The sequence below is a fragment of the Mus pahari genome, chromosome 5 (assembly GCF_900095145.1).
Source record: "Mus pahari chromosome 5, PAHARI_EIJ_v1.1, whole genome shotgun sequence".
Taxonomy (NCBI): domain Eukaryota; kingdom Metazoa; phylum Chordata; class Mammalia; order Rodentia; family Muridae; genus Mus; species Mus pahari.
This window is the reverse complement of record NC_034594.1, coordinates 17,450,643-17,476,233: the sequence shown is the minus strand read 5'-3', so window position 1 is coordinate 17,476,233 and position 25,591 is coordinate 17,450,643. Positions and strand designations below refer to the sequence as shown.

The following is a 25,591-nucleotide window of genomic DNA, read 5'->3' as shown; positions in this document are numbered from 1 at the left end:
CCTTTTTTCTTCTTTTCTTTTTCTTTTTTGCAGTGATGGGTAAACATGATCATTTTCTTTTAGTTTTATACATATATAATTAGACTATTCACATTTGAGCAAAAATGTGGTATGTTTCTCTGCATCTGAGTTTCTTCATTTCCTGGGGTGCTTTCCATCCAGTCACACCCATTTTCCTGCAAATCCATTTTCCTTATGGCTGAAGAAGACATCATTGTGTATGCTCTTCACTCTGTTGTCCAGGCCCCACGTGGCGGGCGGGCCGCTCCCTATCTGGAATGTAGTGAACAGTACAGCAGTAAGCATGGCCGTGCTCACTTCTCGGTGTGCCGACTGAGACCCCTTAGGTACATACAGACCTGGCAGTGCTACAGCTGGATCATATGCTAGTTTAGTCTGATTTCCATAGTAGCTGTGACCGATTTCATCCCTACAGTGTATATGTCTTCATCTCTTCTCCATCCATCCTCACCTGTCTTTCTTTTTGTTTTCCTGATAACAACTGTTGTGGTCTCACAACAGGTGTGTTTGTAGTTTCTGATGGCTACAGGTATTGCGTACACTGCTGACTTTATTTCTTTTTAGAACAGGCTCCAGTTCATTAACCATTTATTGGTTAGGTGATTTGTCCTTTTGGGTTTGTGTGCTTACAGTACTTTATAGATCTAGGTATTAATTCTCTGTTAGACATTTAGACTAGCAAAGGTTTTCTGTAGGACATGCCTTCACTCTTTCATTGCTTTTTCGTTTTATACAGTCACTTGGCAATTCTTGGACTTACTGTGTGTGCTGTTGATGCCTTTTACAAAATCTTTGTGTGTCCCTGTGTCTTGAAGTGTTGGGCAAGTCTTTGTTAGTGCTTCAGTATTGTTGCTTATTACATACAGATCTGAATTGTTTACCGTCTCATGGCTCTTGTGTGATTGCAGGAGAGGCCGTGTCTTTCTACCGTCTCGTGGCTCTTGTGTGATTGCAGGAGAGGCCGTGTTTCTCTACCTTTCCATGTTGAAGTTTGTGCATATTTGTTTCGCTTCCTTCCTGTCTTATTTGGTTATCATTTTAGTGTGCAGCTTGCCCCTGAGAGCTCAATTTTCTTTCCTCTTAGAAAGGAGAAGGCAGACTGCCACAGCTATAGCATCTGTAACACTGGATCCTGCAGGACAAAGAAATAGATGGAAAATAAAGTAAATGCCACCTGCATAATACTGTTTAATAAAACTTGACAAAGCTAATGAAGAGTTGGCTTTGAAGTTACAACTTATTTTGAGTGGGGCTAGATAGACGGCTCAGTGGGTTAGAGCGCTTGCTGCTCTTGCAGAGGACCGGGGTTCTGTTCCCAGCACCCACATGACTGCTCACTACCATCTGCAGCTTCAGTTCCAAAGGCTCTGGCACCGTCTTCTGACCTCATCAGGCACCAGACAGACAATGCAGGCAAAACACTCACACACAAAAATAAGTCTTATTTTTTTTAATTACTTAGGGTAAGGATGAAATTAACAAATGGATGGGGTAAAAGAAGAAGCAGAGAAGGGAGAATTAGAAACAAAGTTAGGAAACAAAAAGAGAAAGAAGAGAAGTGTTATGAAGACGATGAGAAAAGAGCAAGAAGTTAGACTAAATAAAGGAAACAACGGTCTGCCGCTGAGGACCCAAGTTCAAGTCCCCAGAGCACCCAACTAAAAGCTGGACACATAGTGTAGTCTAACTCTAGCACTCCTACAGGGGCATGGGGACAAGTATAGAAGAGTCCCTGCAAGCTCCTAGGCCGGCCAGCCTGCTGTATTCATTGGGAAATCAACAGAGAGCCCAACTTAAGGTGCCTGTGTGTTATCCTGATATCCATACACACCATGAGACACATGCCGCACGTTTACATACACAAGTGCATACATGTGCACACACATAATCAAGCTTAGATAAATGCAAGGAGAATAACAAAAATTAAAATGTAAAAGCTTTTTAAAGAACAAATTAAGTCAAAAATACAGATGACTGAAAGCCAGCAAACCAGAGCAAGCACAGAAAAGGAAAAGGAAATATAAACAAAATTAGTAAAGGTAGGAAGGGGAGCAGACGCTAAAGCCTAAAAGCTATTTATAGATGAGAAGAAATACTCGTAATGGTATAGAGAAGGAAAGTGGCTAGATAGCCAGTAGGGTGCTGCTAATTCATCAGAGCGCTTTTCCTCTGGGTCTTTGAAACCTGGAAGCGGCAGGTATGTCGTCCTTGTCGTCTCCTCCTGTGTCTTACACTGGTCCTTGGCCTGTATTACTCAAGTGTCCACTGTCTCCAGGGTTGTCTGCTGTCTAGTACCTTCTCTTCTCTGCATGCCAGGGGCCTTGGCTTTTCAGTCTCCCATTCTCCTGAGCCCTGCCCCCACACCAGGTTCTTACTGAAATGGTCTATCTGGGATGGCGTGGGTTGGGGGAGGGTGTCTCCTGAGTGCACAGACTTTAGAGAAAGCAGTAGCAGCACTTTCTTCTCACTTCATTCATTGCCCTGCTGGAGGATCGCAGCTGGGAATGTTGGGGAGTGTCCTGGAGCTCAGAGTTCTTGGACTCTATAGTCAGGTGACTCTAGAGGTCTGTCCACCCACACTTGTTTGTCTCCAGAGGCTGGTGAGCTCCCCTCTTCCCTGCCCCCAGAAGTTGCCTCTTCAGATAGCTGCTAGGCACAGGAGATCTTGCAACTACAGACCCATTCTATTATAAAAGGCACTGTCTCAGGAAGACCCATTGATAGTTCTGAGCCTTGTGAAAGCTGTAGTCTTGTCCTGTGGGTAGGGTTGGCAGCCCCCTTTCATCAAGGCTCCTTGTTTATCCTTCAGATGAGACTTCTGGCTCCCCACCCCCACCCCCACCCCCACCCCCAGGACAGCTACAGTTTGGTTAACTGTGGTTGCATCTCTTCCCTGGCAACTCTTGAGTTTCTCTGCACTTTGAGCTGTCTTGTCCTCTCCGTCTCTTTGAGCAATCGCATATGTTTATAACCCAAGCCCAGCTCCGCCAGATCCACCCTCACCTCCCTACCCATCTAACTTGGCTTGTTTGTTTGTTCAGTTTGTTTTTTAACTCTTCAAATCCAGGTTATATTGCCCAACTATTCTTAGGAGTGAGGAGCTCCTTAAAGAGTGATTGACCTGCCAGGGGTCACACTGTTAAAGAAAACTGATTCTTCTTTTTCCAGTGGCTATAAATTGTGCTGAACTCCTCAGCTCAGACTCGGGATTTGTGCTCATCTCCTCTCTTCCAGTCCCCTCCTCTCCCCTCTGCTCTCCTCTCCTCGACTCTCATCTCCATTTTGTCTGTCTCAGGCTTACATAGGTCTTGCATTTGCTATTAAAATCACTGAGTTCATATTTGCAACTGCCCTGCCCTATTGTATCCAGAAAGCTGGTCTCCTTGAAGTTATCTCCTCCTGCTATGTCTTAAAATCTTTCCCTCCCCTCTTTGCTGAAGATCCGTGAGCCTTGGGATTTGGATGACCTCTTTAGGGCTGAGCAATGTCAGTGTTAACTGTCTGCAGGTTGACCAGGTCAGGGTCTCTTTGTTAATTGCAAGGAGACACTTCTGTGAGGAGGGTCGAGAGATGCACTGGCCTATTAGCATGATAATGAGTCGTCACAACTTATGTCAGTACTGGGTCCACTTAGCAGAATAGTAGTAGGTGCTCACCAAAGCTAAGTTACAGGTTGTTGGCCCTATTAACAGTGCCAGGTATAGGTTCCATCTCATGGAGCAGACCTTAGATTCAAGCATAAAGTCATTGGATAATCCCATAACTCATACCACTGGTATACCAGTGAGCATATCCTGTCAAATCTGTCATTATTGTAGCTTGCAGGCTTCACAGCTGGATGACATTAATGGTTACTTTTCTTCTCTGGTAGCATCTATAGCACCTTCCAACATTGTGAAAGCTAGCCAGTAGGGAGACAGCTTTCAGGTAAGTACCAGCTAGACGATTCCATGATCCATGCTCAAGAATGGGGTGTGTTAGCAATAGGACAGTAGAAGGCTAACCAGGAGCATTGGTAAGAGCTTGTAATGCCTGGAGGCTTCTGGAACACTGTAGACCAATAACTCAAAAAGAGGCAACCTATTCCTGGTGCTAGAATTTTTATTTGCTATCATGTGTGTGTGTTTAGGGTGTTGTTATAGGGTAATCCCATTTAAACTCTGTATGGCAGCAGTTTCCACATGGCCTTTCAAAAGGCTTTGAGTGTTAGATGTCCCTCCCTGTTGTGTGCCTTCTGACCTGCCCTCCTACCCCACCCCGGTTAACTTTTGCTGCTCTATTACTCACACACACACACACACACACACACACACACACACACACACACACGGTTCCCCCTGATGTGTTCTAGCCCCCTCCTGTAAAAGAGCCTCTCTTCCTGGGGTCCTTTACTGGTTTTCTAGCCTCTGTTGGTATATCCTTCCTTTTTGTTAAGCAAATATTTCTCCTTCACCAGGTTACACAGAGGCTGATACTGTCTGACCCTCTTTCTTAGAGGAACTCTATATTCCTTTAGACCTCCCATAGTGTATAGATACACAGTGCATAGTATAGAACATGTATAAAGCCATGCATGCTTTAGCTCCGTGTGCCTTCTCTCCACACATTCTATAGAGTTGTCCATCAGCTCTGTAGAGCTGAAGTACCAGCTTTCATTGTATTTATTTTGCTGTTTTCTGCTTTCTAGTTCATCAAATTTTACCTGACTTTATTCTTTTTACTTACTTTGGATTTCATTTACTCTTTTTCTAGCTTCTCAGAGCAGAAATATAAATTGTTGGTTTAAGGCCTGTATGTTCAAAGTATGTAATGTTATAAATTTTCTTCTAACTATTACTTTAACTACTCCCTGTATGTTTTAATATGTTGTATTTTCAGTTCAAATCAATTCGGAGTATTTATGTTACCATGAGATGACTTAAATGGCCGGGGGGTATTTAGAATTTGTGTTCTGGGAAGTTTACCAGACTTCAGTTCATTCTTAAATTCAGGATCAGGTGTGAATTCCTTCTGGTGTTTATAATTCAAGGGGCGCTGTACTCCTTGATACCACACCCACCTCTACCAACTGTCAATGAGTTCTCTGTGTGCCCTGGTACGATAGCCCTGCTGTCTTCTTGTTCTCTGCTGTGGTGAGCCAGCGTTTACATGCCATCTCTATTTGGACCTGTTAATACATTTTATGTGATGGATTTAAGAAAAGTTAGGATTCTCCCCCACCCCCGTTTTGTTGCTGATAAGGCAGGAGAAATGTTCTTTCTAGCTTTCTTCAGCCAGAGTCCCATTGCCATATGCTTTGAGCTATAGTTTGGGTAGCACTTTAGAGTTATCACAGTAGAAGCAGAATGAAAGAAATTGGTAGCTTTAAACATTAAATGTCCTCAAGGCTGTATTGCAGGCAAAGCCTTACTCTTGAATGTCATGGAATATCCTCTGTTACTTTGTTGTAATAAAATTTCCTTTTACCAATTACAATGACATTCTCAGTCTGCAGGAAATAATAGGCGTGACTTCCTTCTTTCCTAATTTAAGTTGCTGGGACATTTCATATTTCATATGGACAAACAGCAGAGGATTGAGGCCCAGACTTTCTGTTTGTAGTACAACACTGCATCTATATAGAAAGCTTAGCCTCAGCCCTGGGCCTCTTTGTCTGTACTCGGAGCTAACAGTGTATAATTAGGTACTTTATTCTAGTCTAGTGACTTTTGAATGACCAGAGTCCAAATCTGAGTAGAGTTTTAGGCTAGTAAAGGACAAAGATAGGTAATGAAGACATCTTTTATTATTTTCCATTGTACAACAGTGTGGCTAACTTGAAGGTTAGATGTTTAAAAGGAAACAACTAGTTTACAGAAATGATTCTAAGATGTGTTTGTTTTGTAGAACTCTAGCTGTCTAATGTTAGCCAGTATGCTCTGACTGTTTTATGATAACCAATTTAATTTTCTTACTTTTCTTTTTCAGAAAATTCTTCCAGGAGGAAACACATCATTTGATGTAGTTTTTCTTGCAAGAGTAGTAGGAAATGTAGAAAATACTTTATTTATTAATACATCTAACCATGGGGTGTTCACTTACCAGGTAAGACCAGAACTTATGCTCCCTTTTCAGTACAGACATAACCAGGGAACCTGATAACCTTTAGGAGCCAGTGCGAACTCCAAGGGAAAGAGAAAATACAGGACATTTGATTTAGGGCACTTACACTTCCTGGACCTCAGGGGTTGGCGTTTAATTTATTGCATTTGTTTGTTTGTTTGTTCGTTTGTAGTACCAGGAAGGCACTGAGGCCCTCGCATATTCTAGATGTACACTCTACCAGTTGGCTACACTCCTGGCTACCTTGTCCACTAGAGTAATGCAGAATGAAGAAGGGCTCGGCTCTCCCAGCCACTCCCACAGGCGGTCGTAGTCTCCAGTATCCGACCGTTACTGTCAGGTTGTCAAGATGAGCTTCAGTGACTGCTGTACTCTAGTGTCCATCTGTCCTTTCCCACAAGTCCTAAATACACCTCATCTGTCCCCTGCTCTTTCTCAAGTGTCACCTCTGCTACCTCTCACTGTTCCCCAACTCCTTCTCCTTCTGTGACTTACTTTATAATCACAGCACATTTTATAAGAGTCCCTGCCTTTACCACATCTGCCCAGTACTAGAGTAAGTGTCGTGGGCTCGTTATTTACAGTGTTCACACTGTGTCTGTGCTGTGCCCAGCATAGCATAGACAATAATATTTGTCATTTGAATAGCTGCCTTTCCCTGCTGGTCAGTCTAGGTGAGATGTTCCATGGGAGTTAACCTGACCCTGGGCTCCATAGCTGAGCGTTGTCTGAGTCACGACTCCATCCCTTACTAGTCGGATGGGGAAGTTTCAGCTCCCTGTGTGCTTCTCTGTGTGTAGTCTATGGTCTACTGAGGGGCTGTGAAGGACTGAAGGACTAAAAGTCATCCAGAAGTTATTCTGGATGCATGTATAGAGGAATGCAGATCTACACATGTCACTTCAAGAGGTGCTTAGCATTGCTCACATCAAAATTAGACTGACTGTTCTCTGGAGATAAGAGAGCTGTAACTATGAAAATGCTAGTTTACAACACAACTAAAGCTTTTTTTTTTCCCCCTTTGAAACAGGTATTTGGTGTTGGGGTTCCAAATCCGTATCGATTAAGGCCATTTCTTGGAGCCAGAGTCCCCGTAAACAGCAGCTTTTCACCCATAATAAACATACACAATCCTCACAGTGAGCCTTTACAGGTGAGTTTCTGTCCTTTTCCAGAGGGTAACTTTAATCTTCATTTTGGTGGGGATTAGTGCCTAGCAAGAAATCTCAAGTCTGTCACAGTTGCCAAGACTGTGTAAAAAATGTATTAGGGTTTTCTACGTGGGCAGTCCACGCTGTTTATGTGTTACCTGTTTTTCTCATTCTTTGTTGTGACCTAGTTATCTTCACTTCAAATTTAATTTCTCTACTCCTTTCCCAGTTATTCCTTGTTTGTTTACTAAAGGTGGGGCATCATGCAGGCCTGGCACTTGCTGGACAGACGTGCTGCTGCTCAGCAGTACCCAGCTGTGCCAAATGTCAGGCTGCAGTACTCAGCGAGATAGAGCTCTAGCCAGCCTGCAAAGTATGTGGCCGTCAGCAAACACAGAGAACAAGCAAGCAGAAAACCTTTCCACTTATCTTGGAGGTTTGCAGTCTTACTGCTTTGTTCTCTCTTACTCCTTCCTGGGAGACTTTATGATAAAACAAGTATCAAAGTTCCCCCACTTTTCCCCAAATTTACTGAAGTTAATACAATGTATCTATTCTTTGTTAGCACTAAAGTTCCCTGCTATTAAAGGAAAGTTTTCCACCATCTTGCCCACTCTCTTCCTTAATGTTTACTAAAAAGAAAAGAAGGCAGGTGTCCATACCAAGTGTCCTCAGTCAGTACCTACTGCAGCTTCATGTCACCCAACAGTGTGGTGAAGCAATGATGACAGCCTAGACATCACCAGTGTGTTAGTGTACCAGACTGTGACGTGAGATCAGGCACCTTGGCACACACTTCTAATCTCAGCACTTGGATTGTGAGTTCAGACCACCTATAGCAAGGCCACGTCGCAAATGAATAAAACAAAGCAAGCTGATCCAACCATAAAGAGAGAAAAGAAATGAATTATTAATAGAACTTGGTGAATCTCAAGGTAATTACATTGAAAGGAAAAAACAAAGCAAGCCAGACATAAAGGTACATATTATTTACTCTGTGTGTAGAAAACTTTAGAAGAAGCTGGGGAGGTGGCACTGTAGATAAGAATGCTTGTTCTTCCAACATGAGGTCCTGAGTTCTTTTTTTTTTTTTTTAAAGATTTATTTATTTATTATATATGAATATGCTGTTGCTGTCTTCAGTCACACCAGAAGAGGGCATCAGATCTCGTTACAGATGGTTGTGAGCCACCATGTGGTTGCTGGGAATCGAACTTAGGACCTTTAGAAGAGCAGCCAGTGCTCTTAACCTTTGAGCCATCTCTCCAGCCCAAGGTCCTAAGTTCTAATCCCCAGCACCCATTGAAAGACTCTGGCATGGTAGGACTTATCTGAAATCCCAGCACTGGGAACGTAAGGTAAGGCCGGTTCCAACAGCTCACTAAGCAGCCAAATCTGAAAGAGCAGTAGCTTCCAGTTCAGTGAGAGACCATCACACAGGAAAATGCCCAGTGTTCTGCCCTGGCCTCCTCATGCATACAACACACATGGGAGGAGAAAGAGTCTATAAAACACAAAGGAATCTACACTGACAATCAGTAGATTTGCCTATGAAGAGGAGGCGAGGAGGGGATTTTGAAGCACTGACTATATTTAATATCTACATTGCAGGGATGGCCTCATGCCTGTATACAAAGGTCAGCAATTCCCAGGTTATACAGTATGAATATCTGTCATTTATTGCACACCAGGGATATTCACTTCAAAAAACATTGTAGGCACAAGCTTCAAAACCAAATATCTTTGTATTTCTGTTTTAATTGAAACATAGTAAATGCACATTTTTATGGACCACTCTGACATTTCGGTACATGTCTACAGGAGAAAATGAGTTCTGAGTAGTTGGCTTGCCCATCTCTTCCTACTCCTGTGTATTAAAAACCCTCGGAATCCTCTGAGATCTTTGAAATGGCCACTAACTGTTGTCAACTGTAGTTCCCTCCATACCTTAGACCTTGAGACTTCGCCCCTGTCCAGCCTTGCAGAGTCCGTTGCACACTAGCCAGCCTCTCTCACCAGCCCTCCTGTAGAAACCTTTTATGTGTAGTATTGAGGTTCAAACCCAGAGCTTTGTACATGCTAGGCATATACACTCTCAACTCAGCAACCAAGTGCTTTATCTTTATTAGAATTGTACGTGTATCTCAGAGTGTTTAATCTTCTCATGGCACTGTTATTGGATCTACCACTAGATCTAGCTATATGTAAAATTTATATGTACATATATATTTTTTGGTTTTGTTTTTCTGAAATAGCCTAATGTAGTCTAAGATGGCCGCAGATTGTGCAGCGCAGATGGCCTTGAATTCAAGATTGCCTCAGACTCCCAAGAGCTGAGAAGACAGACGTGTGGCACTGCTCCCAGCCTTAAACTTCTATTTCTAAAACTTCATCATTTACACGTATCTTTATTATTATTTCTTATTATTATTTAAAGGTATTGTGTTGCTTCCTGCTGCACTGCTTCCAGGTTTACTTTGAGAGTTAGCGTGAGTCAGTTGCTTACTCAGATGAGCCATGGGAGCTAGCGCCTGCCCTAGTGTGTCTACTTCCTTATCTGTCCAACTCTGTTGAGTGAGAGGGCTGCATCCTCACTTCAGCAAACTGCTTGTGATAAGAGTGCTGTGTGCTTTCTTTGTCCCAGGTCGTAGAGATGTACTCGAGTGGAGGCGACCTTCACCTAGAGCTCCCGACAGGGCAGCAAGGAGGCACCAGGAAGCTGTGGGTACGTGGAAGCAAGCTTGCTCGTGTGTGCTCCTGTCAAGTCTAGCATTTTCTTCTTTTAAATGGTTCACAGAAAAGTTATTCCTGCCATTCATTACATACATTATGACAAGGTTCTGGGACTCTGTGGCAAGAGGGCATCAAACCAACATGAGGATCTTTTGATATATAACATGAAGAATGGATTATGAACATAATAATTAAAACAATATAAACTTGAAATGGTTTACAGAATAAAAAGAAACAAATTAGTTGCAGGAGTATGGTAATGATTCAACATAAAGGGAAAATTGATCTAACTTCCTTTTCAGATTCCTTTCAGTATGTAAGAAAGATGGCATTTTTACATAAAAGCTAATCTTGTTCATCTATTTATTGTTTGAAACAAGACACTTTCAGAAAATGTGCCCAAAATTTTTGTTTAAAGAAAATACACATTAAAAACTATTTTAGGCTATGAGACAGGAGGAGCGACTAGAGATGGCTCAGTATTTAGGAGCACTGGCTCTCTAGCTAGGATTCAGTTCCCAGCACCCATACAGTGGCTCTCAAACATCCTTTACTTCCAAGGAATCCAGTGCCCTCTTCTGGTCTCATATACACCCGGCAAGCATGTGAGATGCACAGGCATTGCAAGCAGACAAAATGCTGTACACATAAAAGTAAATAAATCTTTTTAAAAATCAACCTAAAAACATGCACACGCGGGCTGGTGAGATGGCTCAGTGGGTAAGAGCACCCGACTGCTCTTCCGAAGGTCCAGAGTTCAAATCCCAGCAACCACATGGTGGCTCATAACCATCCATAACAAGATCTGACGCCCTCTTCTGGAGTGTCTGAAGACAGCTACAGTGTACTTACATATAATAAATAAATCTTTTAAAAAAAAAAAAAATGCACACACACAAAGTATGACTATCATATGATCCTAACAATAAACAAGTCATTTTGAAATGGCTTGCTAACCATAATTACTTAAACTTGGTAGTGTATTAGAACATTTTGGTTCATCCTTAGATTCAACGGGGCTTAAAGTAGAAGGAAAAAAAGGTGTATTATATGATTTGATTTTAAAAGAAATAAAACTCATTCTGTATACCATTGCTAAAAGAACCCTTTGAGAATCTTTTCATCTAGTATTTATTTTCAAAAGTGGAACTAGAAATATGTAGCCTAGAAACGTGCTCTTCCAGAGGGCCCAAGGTCAGTTGTCAGCACCCATATGAGGTGGGTCACCACCACCTCAGCTTCAGTTCCCGGGAGCTGATACCTCTGACCTCAGTGTGTATGTGCCCTTCTGTGCACACACCCAGACATGCACATATACACAGTGAGGCACTGAGAGGCGCAGATCACTTCAGAACATGGATTCCAGGCTCCATAACTCCTGCTGGGCTCTAAAGGAGTTACTTTATATCACATGCTTCCTGTTACATACATTTCTATCAGACCACTGCACGAGACGTTTACACAAGTCACTTTACATCAGGTGCTTTATGTTACATACATTTATAGAAATTCACTGCATGAGATGCTTGTATTCAACTATGAAACTTTGATACAAGTACAACTTTTTTTGCTTAGTTTTCTATTTCACGGGCTATTGACCTACTGTGTGTTTGACCTACTGTGTGTTTACAACTGGGGGCTGTGAATTTATGTATCTTTGATCAAGCTTCCCTGTCGTAGATTGTTTTCTCTTCCTTATGAAACTGATAGGCAGTGCTTAGAAAGTGTCTGAGTGAATAGAGTTGAAAATAGCTGAGAACTATAATGAACCTGGCAGAGATCAGTGTTACCTACTAATCCCTAAGCAATTGCAAAATAATAACCATACTGATTCCTCAGGAGAGGATGCCGTCTGCATCCTCATCCTAGGTGGGGGAGGGTATGTTCTTTACTTCACCAGGAATTTGGTCTGAGACACTGAGCAGTTTAAGCAGAGGTTTACTCAGCAGAGGCAGATTGAAAAGGGCTGTCCTACAGTGGATGTAGCAACCCAATCAAGTTGTGGATTTTAAGCACATCTTGTGACTATTTATGAAGTAGGTGGCATATTTGTGAGCTAAAATGATCCTTCCCCTCCCAGATCATAGCACATTTAGATTAGGTTTTCCTGCACCATAGGTAATTCTTCTCATGATGCTTTAGAAAGGCCCTGAAAGGGGATGGAGGAAAAATACAGTCAAAATGACTTTCTAACAGAAGCAGGATCTTTTGAGGGTGCAGACCTTCACTAGTGTGTGGGAAAGTGCCCTGCACCTTAATTTTTTTTTTTTTTTAATGTAGTGAGAACATTATCTTCAGCCACAAGGGAGTTTAACCACTAACAGTCTGTGGAGCCATCAGGAGATGCAGCTCCAAGGCACAGCTGCAACCCCTGTAGTTACTCCATAACCGCTGCTCAGGTCCTGTGGTTGATGTGTAGGTTTTATGATGAGAGCTGAAGCCAGGGCTTCCCAAGAGGTTGCAGGCTGATAAGACAGGACCAAAACTTTGGCTGTCTGTAGGCATCCTGGTGCCCAGCTCCACCGTTCCTGTCTTCTGCCTGATGTCACCCTGCCCGCTGCACTGTACATCAGAAAGTCCCAGGGACTTAGACCGCTTCCTAGAGTTGGAAAACACAGCTGGGGTTTCCCCAGAATGTTTCCACTTTCCTGTTGCCTATCCACTTTGAGGCGACAGAGTTATCTAGTATAGTGTGCATATGGGTGTTTTCATTTAGAAGACTGAAAGTTTATGGTGTGTGTCTGTCTGTGTGTGTGTGTGCCCCCCCCCCGGGACATTTGCTTGAATGCACTAGGCAAAGTGTTAGGTTTTAAATGAGAAAAATCAGAGTCCAGAGACAACCTGGTTATCATCTGGAGAACAATATGCACTTCTGGGAAATACTGCCCTCTAATAGGGACATTCCCATTGGATAATTTCAGGACTGAATACACAACTAACATGTTACAAAAACAAAACAAAACACCCAACTGATTTTCTAGACCTGTTAGGCTTTTAAGAGGTTTTTTGCAGCTTATGGTTGTTTTCAGACCGTTGGCTTGATTTACTTGTCTTGACACAGCATACATCACCCATTTTAAAAAGCTCTTTTTTTTTTTTTTAATTGAAACATTCTCTGAGATTAGAGGTTTTAGGTGCTACAGTCAGCAAAGCATATGTTTAATTGGTAATGTATTATTTTTTTTTCTTGATAGGTGTATAAAATAGCAGTGCACCTTCAGTCTGTGTCATCTAATTAAATAAACAAGGTAGTTGTACAGCATTCCAGGCACTTGCTACATTATAGTCTATTTACTCACAGGAAATCCCTCCTTATGAAACCAAGGGAGTGATGAGAGCCAGCTTTTCCTCCAGAGAAGCAGATAATCACACAGCCTTCATACGGATAAAGACGAATGCATCAGACAGCACGGAGTTCATCATTCTCCCGGTTGAGGTTGAAGTTACAACAGGTCAGTGAGAGCTGAGTGAGTGCAGGTTTGTTCTGTCTTCAGCACGCCCTGTCCTGGCTGAAAGAGTGATCACTGTGCACTTTTTTCCCAGCTCCTGGAATCTATTCCTCAACTGAAATGCTAGATTTTGGAACCCTTCGGACACAAGGTAAAGTAGCAAAAGCCTTTATGGGTCTGACTTAGTTACTTTTTGTTGCTGTAAAGAGACACCATGGCCAAGGCAACTTATAAAAGAAAGCGTTTAACTTGGGGCAGGGGGAGTTGCTTAGAATTCTAAAGGTTAATCCATGACCATCGTCATGGGAGCATGGCAGCAGGCAGACAGGCCAGGAGCACACATGTTACCTGCTAGTTGGAGGCTGGGAGAGCCTACCCTGACAACAGACCATACCTCCTAACCCTTCAGAATAGCTCTACCTCTGGGGACATTCACATGTATGAGTCTGTGGGGGACATTACCATTTAGACCACCATGAGCCCTAAAATAATCCACAAGGGATTCAGTTCTGATGGCTCTACTTGTAATTCAGCTTTGAAAGTTATTTCTCAGTGGGTCATGTGATTTTTATAGGAAGTGTTTTTGAGAAACCTTCCTCCCAGGTGAGAAAATAGGTTGAGATAACTTGTTTCTTCAGGTAGAAAACTGAGTCAGAAAATAGTTTCTTAATCCAGTTCCTCACACATTCAATTGCGATGAATATTTTTATTTATCCTAAGTGATCAAAGAAAGAATTCTAATTATAAAATTATAAACAACCAAGCTAAGATTATTATTATTATTAAGGAAAATACAAAATTTGAGATTTATTTTGTAATTTGTAATTAAGATTTACTTGTCCAGGATTAAAGGTCATATTTTTGAAATTTGATTTGCCTTTAATATGCTAATTTTGCATTGTATTTGATGAGGTAAAGATTCTAATTTGCTGTGAAGCACACCTTTTAAAGAAACACTTCTTTTCTTCCATTTCAACAGATCTACCAAAGGTTTTAAATCTTCATTTACTAAATTCAGGAACAAAGGATGTACCGATAACAGTAAGTTTTTGAGTGCCAGCACACACACACACACACACACACTCACACTGTGTGTACATACACATGTGCATGCGTTTGTGTGATTTAACAGAAAGGTTAAGTCCTTGCTCTGTATTGTGGTGACCTGTAGACTCTTGGTTATATGTAAGATATGAGAATCCTGGCCTTCATTCATCCTTCTACTCATTCATTTAATAACTGTAAACATCAGCTGTGCACTAGACTGCGTCCTGAAGGTGGGCTATGAGTCAGACTGCCCAAGCCCCCCTTACCACTGAGCTCACTTTGAAGCCAGACTTCTTTGGGTCCATCTAGGTGTGGTAAGGAAAGGGTTAGCTGACTTACACGTTGTACACAAATGCTGTGGCTACTTTGGCACAAGCGTAAAAGATGAGAGAGACCAGCCAGTGCTGTCATGGTGCCCAGTCGGAGAGGTCACAGGGGCATAGATCTCTCTCTTACATTCACTGAGAACCAAGGTTTGCTTTGTCTTGCTTTCTGTTTATTTCAGCATTTCTTTCACATGTTATAACAAGATTAGAGCCTGGTGTATCTTTAGAGAAGTCATTTTCCTCCAGTTAGGTTGTGCTGAATGTTAACGTGCATTTTTTTTTCATTTCTCTTCCAAGAGGTGATTCTCTCCTTAACCACTGTGATCCTTCCCAGTGTGTGATAGCAATTCAGGGAGCTCCAGATGTGATCCCTTGGCCGTGCACAGAAGGCCCACATTCAGACCCTTCCATCTGTCATGTAACTGAGAAAACAGCCTTCCTGACATCATGGCACCCATATGCCTCAGATGTCTTCAAAGGGAGGCTTGTATGAGCTTCCGTGGTAGTTGATGAGTGGGAACCGTTTGTATCAGCTTGATGTTTGCTCCAGTGAATGTATGCACAAAATATCCAGTTGCTATGTACTAACTGGTTTCCCCTTACTTGTAGACATGCTCTGACTGCTCAATATGTCTTGGAATCTTTTTTAAAACAAAACAAAACAAAACAAAACAAAAACCAGGGTCTCACTATATAGCTCTGGCTGGCCTGCAGCTGGCTATGTTGGACAGCTGGCTCTGAACGCACAGAGATCTACCTCAACTTCCCAAGCACTGGGATTACAGGCATGCACATCACACCTGACATAATGACTGAGTGCTAGTTTGGCCTGGATATCATGAGAAAAGACTAAACATGTATTAAGGATAGATGCAGGCCGCCTTTCCTGGAGACCTTGTTATACTTTCTTTCCCATTTCTTAGTCATCTTTGAATAAGCAGTAGTTAGTAACTAGTACTAAAGTGGCTAGAATAAATAAGTTCATTACAAGGCAATGATTTTGAATAATTTTTGAATAATTTTTTCGTCTTAAGTTACCAGAATGAACTTTAAGTATTTTATTGTGATTTGTTTGTTTGTTTTGCTTTGCTTTGCTTCGTTTTGTTATTTCCTTAAACAATGAGTTTTACCTGATGATTTAGGTTTATTTTTAAGAGTGCACAGTTCAGACTACGTATGTAAAATGACTCACCAACTTTACATTTGTTTACTATTAGTACAGTATGGTTTGAGGTGATAACCCTGAATGTAAATTTTCTTTCATTTGGAAATGCTTAAAGTATTGCATTTGAAGTGAGAGAATCATTTTTTCAACATGTATTTTAAGATCTTCCAGCTTACAACAACTGTATCTCAGCAAAAACCATGACTTGTTCTTTCTGGTACGGTTTTGCAAGGCTGCTACCACACAGAGCATGCTATGGTGGTTCCTCAGGAACCGCTGTGCTCCCACTGTTGCTGTCTCACATGGTAGACAGTGAAGGCTGGAGCTGTGCCGGAAAGCCCTCTGAGGCTCAACTCACAAGGCCAGCTCTCTAGCAAACAGATACAGTCGCTGAGCTCCACGGACAGATAATACCCTAGAAAAATTCTCACAGGTGGGAAGTGAGCCTGAGTGGACACAAGTGGCTTGGGCCTAGTTACACCCCTGCTGTGACTGCCTGCCACGTGTGCTTCCCTCGCTCGCTCAGGTGGTAAAATCGTGCAATAAAAGCGAAGGAAACTCCCTTCCGTTTGCAGCTTAGTTTATGGTTCTAGCAGTTCTTTCTTTACTCTCAAAAATGCATATATATCCTTGAGGGAATGGAGAGATCTGTGTGTCAGACGGTTGCTAATAACAGTAAGCTTATTGATAAGAAAGGAATTGCTGTGAGCAGATCTAGTTCCCAGCCCCCAGTCTTCAGGGCAGGATGAGGCAGATGAGAAGCTCATGCACTCACTCATAAGCTCATGCACTCATGTGCTCATGCTGGGAGAGCAGAGGCTCGAGGATTCCAGCAGTGCTTCCTTAGGGCGCGCCCTCTCCCTCTCCCCGCCTGTGAGGTCTTGCTAGCCCCCAGGGCTAATGGCAGTGCATGGGAGAGTGAGCTGCCCTGGCAGGCCCTGGAGTTACTCTAATCTTCTTAGTTCCCCGCCATTGCAAACCCCAAGCTGCAGGCTGGTGTCCTTTTTCATATTCTTCTCACTTTTATTGTGACTTCAGGGGACTCACATTTGGTGAATTCTCCTTTATAAGGGTCAGCCTAGACTGGGGAGGTATCTAGTGCCCTGCTGGCCTGCGAGCAGGCATGAGCTTCACAGGGGGAAATAATGGGCTTTGACATCAAGTTCACACAGTCCCAAAGATTTGATAAATACTTAGAATTAAGGTTACTGTGCAATACTGTGATTTCATGAAGACACTTTTGTATACCAGGATGTCAGACAAGTGGCCCTGTTCCGAGTCGGGAGCCTGGCTTCAGTCCTCTCAGTACTCGACTGCTGAAACATTGCTTTATACTCTGAGGCTTTCTTTATTAGAACAGTGGGGGGGGGGGGGATGGATATCTTTGAATTCTTTCAGTTAAAATGATTTGTATCATTGAGGATAATTAAAAAAAATAACTAGACCTTATAAAGTGTTCAGTTTAAATATACACTAAAAATATACCATTTACTGGGTTTTTGTTTGTTTGTCTTAACTTTAAGTTTGTGTGGATAGACCTGATTTCCTAAGTTGTAAGCATCTGAGCCTCACTTCCAAGTTCAGTGCCTCTGTCGTGGGCCTCAGCCCCCAGTGCTCACTAGAGTGCAGCCTTGCCCTTTGACAGTGGACCTTGCTTACACCTCCAAGCTGTGGAGAAATACTGCAGAGGCCACATGGGGTCACAGTGCCCTGAGGTGTGCTCATTCTTCCTACTAGTAGACAGTTTCAGGGCACCTTTGTGTGTGGCTTTCTTCAAGACGGATGAGTCTTGAGGTAGCTTCTTGTCCTCTTGTCTTAGAAAGTAGGCATTCCTGTAGAGAAGACCTTTAGGTTTCCCATGTGTTTCCCTGAGGTTTCACACTTAGTAATCTCATACTTTTCCTCACTGCGTTTCATACAGTGTTCTTGTGAAAGTCGGGCTTTGCTCTTGTCTTATTTCATTTATAGCTACTATAGGCCTTAATTTTGAGTATGTTTTTTTTCTACCTAAACTACTAGACTAAAATAACAGGTTTGTTTTCTTTGCAGAGTGTTCGACCAACACCACAAAATGATGCTATAACGGTACATTTTAAACCAGTTACATTAAAAGCTTCTGAAAGTAAATACACCAAGGTTGCCAGCATTAGTTTTGATGGTAAATATTCATTTTTTTTCTCCTAGAGTGGTTATTATTTTGACAAACTAGAAAGCGCCTGTGTTGATGAGTTAATACAGAAATGCAGACTATTTTAATACTACTGCCTCAATTGATTTTCCCCTATAAAGATTCATCATTAACTTACTTTATTAATTCATAATATAACTCCACAAACCTAAAACAGTATTTACAATCAGGAAACCTAAGCAGATATGTTAGGGTTGGAAGTTTCTGTAATGCAGGATAACTAGTCACAGCGGTCGTCATTTACCTTAGTTATGAAGTCATTGGGTATTTTAATTAAGTGATAATATATTTAACTTTCAGAAACACATTTTAACATTTAAAAATATTATTTTTAACGTTTTTCTGTGTTGACTTTTTAAGCAAAGCAGACAGTCCTGCCTAAGCTAAAATGAGAGCCTTTATGTATTGTCAAATTAGCTACTATTTCAGACAAGTGGTAGGTATCATTTGATGTATTATTTCATATCTAGAACCATGCCTCCCTGGGCATACCCAGTCTCACCTGAAACATCAGCTCAGACGTCAGCATGTTTACAGTCTTTCTTCATTCCAATTTTCTCTTGTTTTAAATTTATTGAATTTGTTACTGCAAATTTTAAACTATGACATAACAGCTGCTTAACTAGATATATAATTAAATAAGAACTGAAACTCTGAAGAGCATGTCTTTTCTGTGGTCTTGATATCCCGGACACGCCCATTTCATCTAATACACCTGTCTCATGGAAGCATGGAGTGTGCGATAAAGCTGAGCCTGGTGCTCCAACACCCACATCTGCCCAGAGTCCCCGTCTTACAGCCCAGCTCATCAGCTGAGGGAGTCAGTGAGGGTGACAGCAGCGTGCCGAGCACAGCAGTGTGGAGGAGTCTGCATGGTCTTCACATGCTCACTGTGCTGAGTTAGGGAGCCTACTCTCCAAGTGACACCAGCGCCTCAGACGAGCTTGTTTGCCTCACTACCGGAAAGAGAACCTGCTTTTATATAAAATGTGGGCGGTGTTTGCAAGTGTGCTGTTGGCCAGCATAAAAGCTTTCCTTTTTCAAAAAACAAAACTTTCAGTTTGCATAAAGTCACTCAGACTTATAAGCAGTAAAAAAAATAAGAGGCTGCCTACGTGGCTCATAATGCAGGCCTTGATGCTGCAAGCCTAACAGCGTATGTTCTGTCCCTGAAAATGCACATGGTGGAAAGAGAGGATAGTCCTGAAAATTGTCCATGTGTGTGCCACGTGACACCTCACCCACGCCCACACACAATAAGGAAATGTAACTTTTTACATTTCAAAAATACCCCCCCCACACACACACACATACAAATAAATAGATGATTTTTTTTTTTTTTTTAATGCTTCCTTGCAGCTTCAAGAGCAAAAAAGCCATCTCAATTTTCTGGGAAAATAACTGTTAAAGCAAAGGAAAAGAGTTATTCTAAACTTGAAATCCCCTACCAAGCAGAAGTTCTAGATGGGTGAGTTTTGACTTAAAAGAAGAGTTGTAACTTTTTGTTTGTAATTTTTTGCTGATTGATAAAAGTTCACCTACCCTGATGGGTTATTGTGAAATGGATAACCACAGCTGCAAAGGGAAATTTTCTGTGTCCTGTTTATTTCTGACTTTCTAAGGTGGCAAAAGAAAATGAAATATTATGGTTTGTGTTAGATTTAATAATTTATAAATCAATTTGTGTTTTTTAACTACTTAAATCTTTTGAACCTTTTTTACTCTTTAATTCTGTTTGAGGTATGTCAGACTGTCCCTCGGTGACTAGAGGTGTGCCAGCACACAGCCTGTAGGTGCTCACTGTGGCCATGCGTGCTTTCATGCGTGCATTCATGCGTGCGTGCGGTAACCTCAGCCACCTTAGCCTTCCTGCTGCCGCACTTTCCACGCTGCCCGTGGGATTTCAGCTTGCAGCAGGGAACCGCCCGCTGTTTCATTTCAGTATTTCATGAGCAAAATGTTAAGTCACATGGTGAACGAAGTTAGAAAAATTAACCATTAAATGCTATAGTTGTAATTCCATGGTGTGGTCCTTAATGCTAAATGTACCCCAAACGAGCTTGGGCCCTAAATTAGCACATGGAAGTAAGGAGGATTCACCCCGCTTTCTTTTCTTCCCATAGTTATTTGGGGTTTGATCACGCCGCCACACTGTTTCACATCCAGGACAGTCCTGCTGACCCAGTGGAGAGGCCGATTTACCTGACTAACACTTTTAGTTTTGCAATCCTCATCCATGATGTGCTGTTACCAGAGGAAGCCAGAACAATGTTTCAGGTACGCTGAGCCCACTTGCTTGGCATTCTGCTGCTCTAGCATCCAGGTGAGACTAACCCTGCTCTTCTGTGCTTTATCCCCAGGTGCACAACTTCAGCAAACCAGTGCTAATTCTTCCTAATGAGTCGGGATACATTTTTACCCTGTTTTTTATGCCTTCCACCTCATCCATGCACATAGACAACAACATTTTACTTGTTACCAATGCCTCTAAGTTTCATTTACCTGTGCGGGTATACACAGGCTTTTTAGATGTAAGTATGTCGTCAAGGCCCTACCTCTGTGCTTTTGGATATTGTCAGGCAATTGGGCTGATTCCTTCCCAGTTAGTACTTTGAGGATACGGAACTACACATATACTCACACATGCGTGTGCGCGCGCGCGCGCACACACACACACACACACACACACACACACACAAAGGACTCCTAGGATCCCCAGAGAATTCTAAAACTAAGGGTTGCTATCCTTCAGTGTCCAGTGGGAATTGATCTTGGAATCTACTATAGATGCCCAAATCTGTGATTATTGCAGGCCAGGCCCTTATGGAGAATGCTGTAGTATTCGTAGACAAACAGTGACGTCCGTGAATGTGGAATCTACAGATGGGGAAGGCTGACTGCCCATACTATCTTGTTCTAATTTAGAAATTAGAATAGATAGTGGTAAATGGAACACAGGTTAATATATAACTCAGCACTGCAGTTACTTTCACCTTTTGCCTTAAGGAAAGCACTCTATAGCTTTTCTTTGGCATAGTAACTCCCTGGATTCACTGCCCTTGCTCCTTGGGACATTTATAAAGCATAATAAGAGTTGCTTGAACACAGACACTGTGTTGCTACCACAGTTTCCCTTTGAGACCTACAGGACTGATAAGTGGGTCCATGTCCAGGATTGGATTCACAGGAGGAAGGACTAAGTCACACTAGGACAGCACAGGCTTTGCTGACTGCTCAGAGGAGCAAACTACTGACATCTTAGGAAGTAATTACTTCTGGAATTTTTCACTTCAGTCTTTTCCCCCTGGTATATTTAGTTCCTTTAATTCCAGTCACTACCCAGAGCTTTTTCTATATTATTTTAAATTCTAATGACAGAGAATCTAGAACAAAGATAAATGGAGAACAATGGGGCAGGGACACTATTAGGAAGCACAGTGGCGACCTTGATTGGATAAAGTTGGAGAACACCAGGACAAAGCAAAGAGCCAGAGAAGAGGAAGGCTGGATGGTAAAGATGCACATTTGGGCAATGCAGTAGACACAGCACAAGGAAGGTGCAGAGGTCTCCATGGCACTGAAAACAAACCAGAGGGAAAATTGCAGACAAAGCTTTGGTGAAGGTGGCCAATGAAAGGCATTGGGGAAGAGAAAGGTGGGACATGACCCAGAACTTACATCAGCTAGGTGTGCCCAGCTCTAGAGCTCAGTCCAGGCAAGGGGCTAATTATTATTTGTAATCTGTGCCTACTGAGAGCACAGACTTCTGTCTGATTGTCAGAGCTCCCTAGCCTTTCCTAGAACTCCAGGGAAGTAGCTGCTAGGAAATGGCCTCTCCGTCCCTGACTCCTGGTGGTTCTTGTCCGAAGTTCTTAACGTATCATGTAGCTGTATATATAGACATAAGGTGGAGAAACTTTAGTGTCTCCTAGTGGAAACTTTATTCAGTAACATTGTTAAACATGTGACCTGGTATTTAATACAGTCCTTTTTCTATCTCTCTAGTACTTTGTATTGCCCCCCAAAATAGAAGAGCGCTTCATAGATTTTGGAGTACTGAGTGCTACAGAAGCAAGTAGTATTTTATTTGCAATTATAAACAGCAATCCAATTGAGGTAAAGAAATTGTTTTTATTCTCAATTACACTGAAGATTTCATGTTTGTGCTGCAAGATCACTTTGTGTTTTCTCTTTGAAGCTGGCAATAAAAAGTTGGCATATCATAGGAGATGGCTTATCAATAGAACTTGTAGCTACAGAGAGAGGCAACAGAAGCACAGTGATCGCGAGCCTTCCAGAACTGGAGAAGTCCTCTTTGCCTGACCAGTCCCCGGTGAGTGGGCCTCTTACTGCTTCAGGTTAGAATGGGTGTTTCCGGCACAAGTGAAAGAGCAGTGCTGTGTGCCCCACTCGCCAAGTACCGGGAGGTGTTTCCCGGTGGCCATGAGTGCTAGACACTGCTGGGGCCTTGTGGAGTCCGTCTACTCCAGTGAGGTAGACACAGAGTAGATGATGAGGGCACGGAAGAATTGGAAGGATCTGTACCACGCTGTCATGAAAGGAGAGGAGTGTCTGCAGTGAGGCTCTGTGCATCGGGGGTGCAGATCTAATGCTATCACACACAGTCCACACACGGGTCTGTGTAGGCACAGCTCACCACCAGAGTTCTCCTTCCCACTTCAGTAAGACCCTTGAACCTGCACAGCTACTAAATGACGCCATTTTTACTGCTTCAGGTAACATTAGCTTCAGGACACTTTGCAGTGTTCAGAGTCAAACTTACTGCCAAGAAGCTAGAAGGGGTCCATGATGGGGCCATACAGATCACAACTGACTACGAGGTAAGCTGATCCTCGGGGTTCATGCTGACCACTGGGGTTTTCTGAAACTGTTGTTAATGACTGTGCACATTGATAGGGCGTGTCAGTTTCTGTAGAAGCAGAGAACTACATTTATTTACAGTGTACCCCTCTCGTGCCTTTAATACAGACCTTTCAGAGCTATTTCAGAACACTAGTGCTCGTGCCTCCCAGGGCTCTTCTGAACCTCCTCAAACCTCTTAACTACACCACAGTGTCAGGAAAGTGCCCTTAGCACATTGAGAATCACGCTGTTAAAGCCTGCCTACAGAAGATCACCACAGGACAGGTCCTGACTGGACTTCCTGAGCTGCAGGTCTGACTCTGCACTTGTGTTTTGCAGACCTCTGTGTGGAGTGCATATTATATTCACTAAGATCCTGATTGCATGTATTTCTGGCAGATCTGATCTTTTTTCCTATATTTTATGCTTTTGATTTTTTTGATAAGGGTTCTGGAACTCACTGTAGAGTAAACCAACCTTGAACTAGAGGCCTCCTCCTAGCTTCCCAAGTGCTAGAATTACAGGTGTAAGGTTGCTTGCCTGTCTCAGACCTAAATACTTTTGATTTAACACTTACAGATCTTTGGGCGGTTGAGTACTTCTAAATTCAACAAGTTGCTATCTTTGTCCTCCTGAGTGGTTTCAACACATACAAATCCAGTGGCAAAACAAACAGAACTGGCTATTCAAATAATAATGATTAGAGTATATCCAGTTACCTCCAAAAGTGAGGAATTCATACTTAACATTCATATAGAAGTAAGTGCCTTTCAGAATTGAGACAGTTTTTGTTTTTGTTTTTTTAATGGATGAAAATAAAAATTAAAAGGGGCTGGAGACATGGTTCACCAGTTAGGAGCACTGGCTGTTCTTCTTGAAGACCCAGGTTCAATTCCCAGCACCTGCAAGGTGGCTCATAACTATCTGTAGTTCCAGTTCCAGAGGATCTAGTGCCCCATTCTGGTCTCTGTAGGCACCAGGCATGAGCGTGGTAGGTATTCAGGCAAAATATCCACACACATACAATTAAAAAAATAAAAGTTTTTAAAACTAAACACAAATATACCCTCATACACTGCATTCATGGCTCACTTGTAATACTAATTAGGAATAAGCTGAAATTCTAACTCCAGAATGTTCAACTTGTCTTTAAAACTTGGGTTGAAATCTATTTCTACCGAAACAATCCTGAATTACATAGCTGTAGAATAGCTCTCTGCCTCCTGGATTTTTATAGGTGTTGTTTTAGGAGAACAGCTTTTCTTTTTAATCTGTAGAGGACTTGTGTTTTGAAAAGCTGTCTTTATTCCTCCCCTGTGACTTGGTCTTAACTGGTTTTAGCAGGTAAATGAGTAGTCACTGGAAATGTATTATTTTCATTTTATAGAAATCCTTGGGCAGATTAAAAAGTTTCCAGGGTGGTTTTAATACTGGTTTTGAGTTATTGTCAGTATACAACACAATAAGCTTTGTTTTTAATTCTTAAAACAGTGAAGTCATTGTCAGTAGCAAACATCCCAGACTTCTGACGTGATGGTGGTCTGTCTCTTCCCTCCATAGATCCTGACCATCCCTGTGAAAGCTGTGATCGCCGTGGGCTCGCTGACCTGCTTCCCCAAGCACATGGTTCTTCCCCCTTCCTTCCCAGTAAGCCAACTCACACTTTGCTTGCTCATTGTTCTCTGTTGCTTAGAGCTCAAATGGGAAAGACATTTCCTGCTTTCATCCTTTACTGCAACCGGAAGCACCGTACTGCCAGGTTCTTAAGAGAATGGAAAGTGGGATGTGAAATAGACCCTCCCTCAGGAAGAGTTCCTCTGAAGACTGGAAACAGGAGCCTTGATGTGTGAAGCAAAGATAAAGGGGCTTAGAGAGAAAGCATCTTGCAGCCTAACTCAACAAAGCCTTCCCTGCTTCCAGCAAAGCTTCCACTATTTGAAAGGAAAAAACAGCCTAACGAAGTGTCATGTTTTGTATAGTTTTATACACACACACACACACACACACATACATACACACACACACACATAGTGACCTTTTTAAAACAAACATATGAAGCTGTTTTATTAGGTTGTTAGCAATTTAGAAAACCTAAGGCTACATCCCGTTCATTGTCAGGGAGAAAAGCAGCTGCACCAGGCACCAGGAGGGCGAGGGCAGTGACAGGGCCATTTTTAAAGAGTCATTGGGAGTTGGAGGGCCAGCTATGCGGATAAGGGCACTTACTGCAGGACCTGGCTGAGCTCCAGCACCTACATGACAGAATGGCTCACAGCTTTCTGCAACTCCAGTTCCAGGGGATCAAGACACACATACAATACACAGAAATACAAACACCGGTAAAATAGAAACAGGCACTTGCTGCAGGAAAAGTTGATATCAAAATGTTTCTCTGATCTATCTGAAAAACTGCTAGAATCAATTTTTTTCAGCTTGATAAGAAATTGTCGCCGGGCCTGGTGGCGCAGGCCTTTAATCCCAGCACTCGGGAGGCAGAGGCAGGCGGATTTCTGAGTTCGAGGCTAGCCTGGTCTACCAAGTGAGTT

The 25,591-nt window shown here is 42.4% G+C and overlaps 1 protein-coding gene across 3 annotated transcripts in view; it reads left to right on the top strand.

The window, feature by feature from the left end:
• The window catches only part of Tmem131 (transmembrane protein 131), a 146,679-nt gene that overhangs the window by 90,377 nt on the left and 30,711 nt on the right, over positions 1-25,591 (top strand). For all 3 annotated transcript variants that reach the window (XM_021197667.2, XM_029538483.1, XM_029538482.1), the window contains exons 6-19: positions 5,989-6,105; positions 7,154-7,276; positions 9,919-9,999; positions 13,309-13,459; positions 13,551-13,607; positions 14,436-14,497; positions 18,044-18,152; positions 19,542-19,650; positions 20,306-20,459; positions 20,543-20,713; positions 22,188-22,298; positions 22,381-22,515; positions 22,919-23,023; positions 24,606-24,692. In XM_021197667.2, coding sequence (XP_021053326.1) covers positions 5,989-6,105; positions 7,154-7,276; positions 9,919-9,999; positions 13,309-13,459; positions 13,551-13,607; positions 14,436-14,497; positions 18,044-18,152; positions 19,542-19,650; positions 20,306-20,459; positions 20,543-20,713; positions 22,188-22,298; positions 22,381-22,515; positions 22,919-23,023; positions 24,606-24,692 — 1,572 coding nt within the window. The remainder of the gene's footprint in view (positions 1-5,988; positions 6,106-7,153; positions 7,277-9,918; positions 10,000-13,308; positions 13,460-13,550; positions 13,608-14,435; positions 14,498-18,043; positions 18,153-19,541; positions 19,651-20,305; positions 20,460-20,542; positions 20,714-22,187; positions 22,299-22,380; positions 22,516-22,918; positions 23,024-24,605; positions 24,693-25,591) is intronic.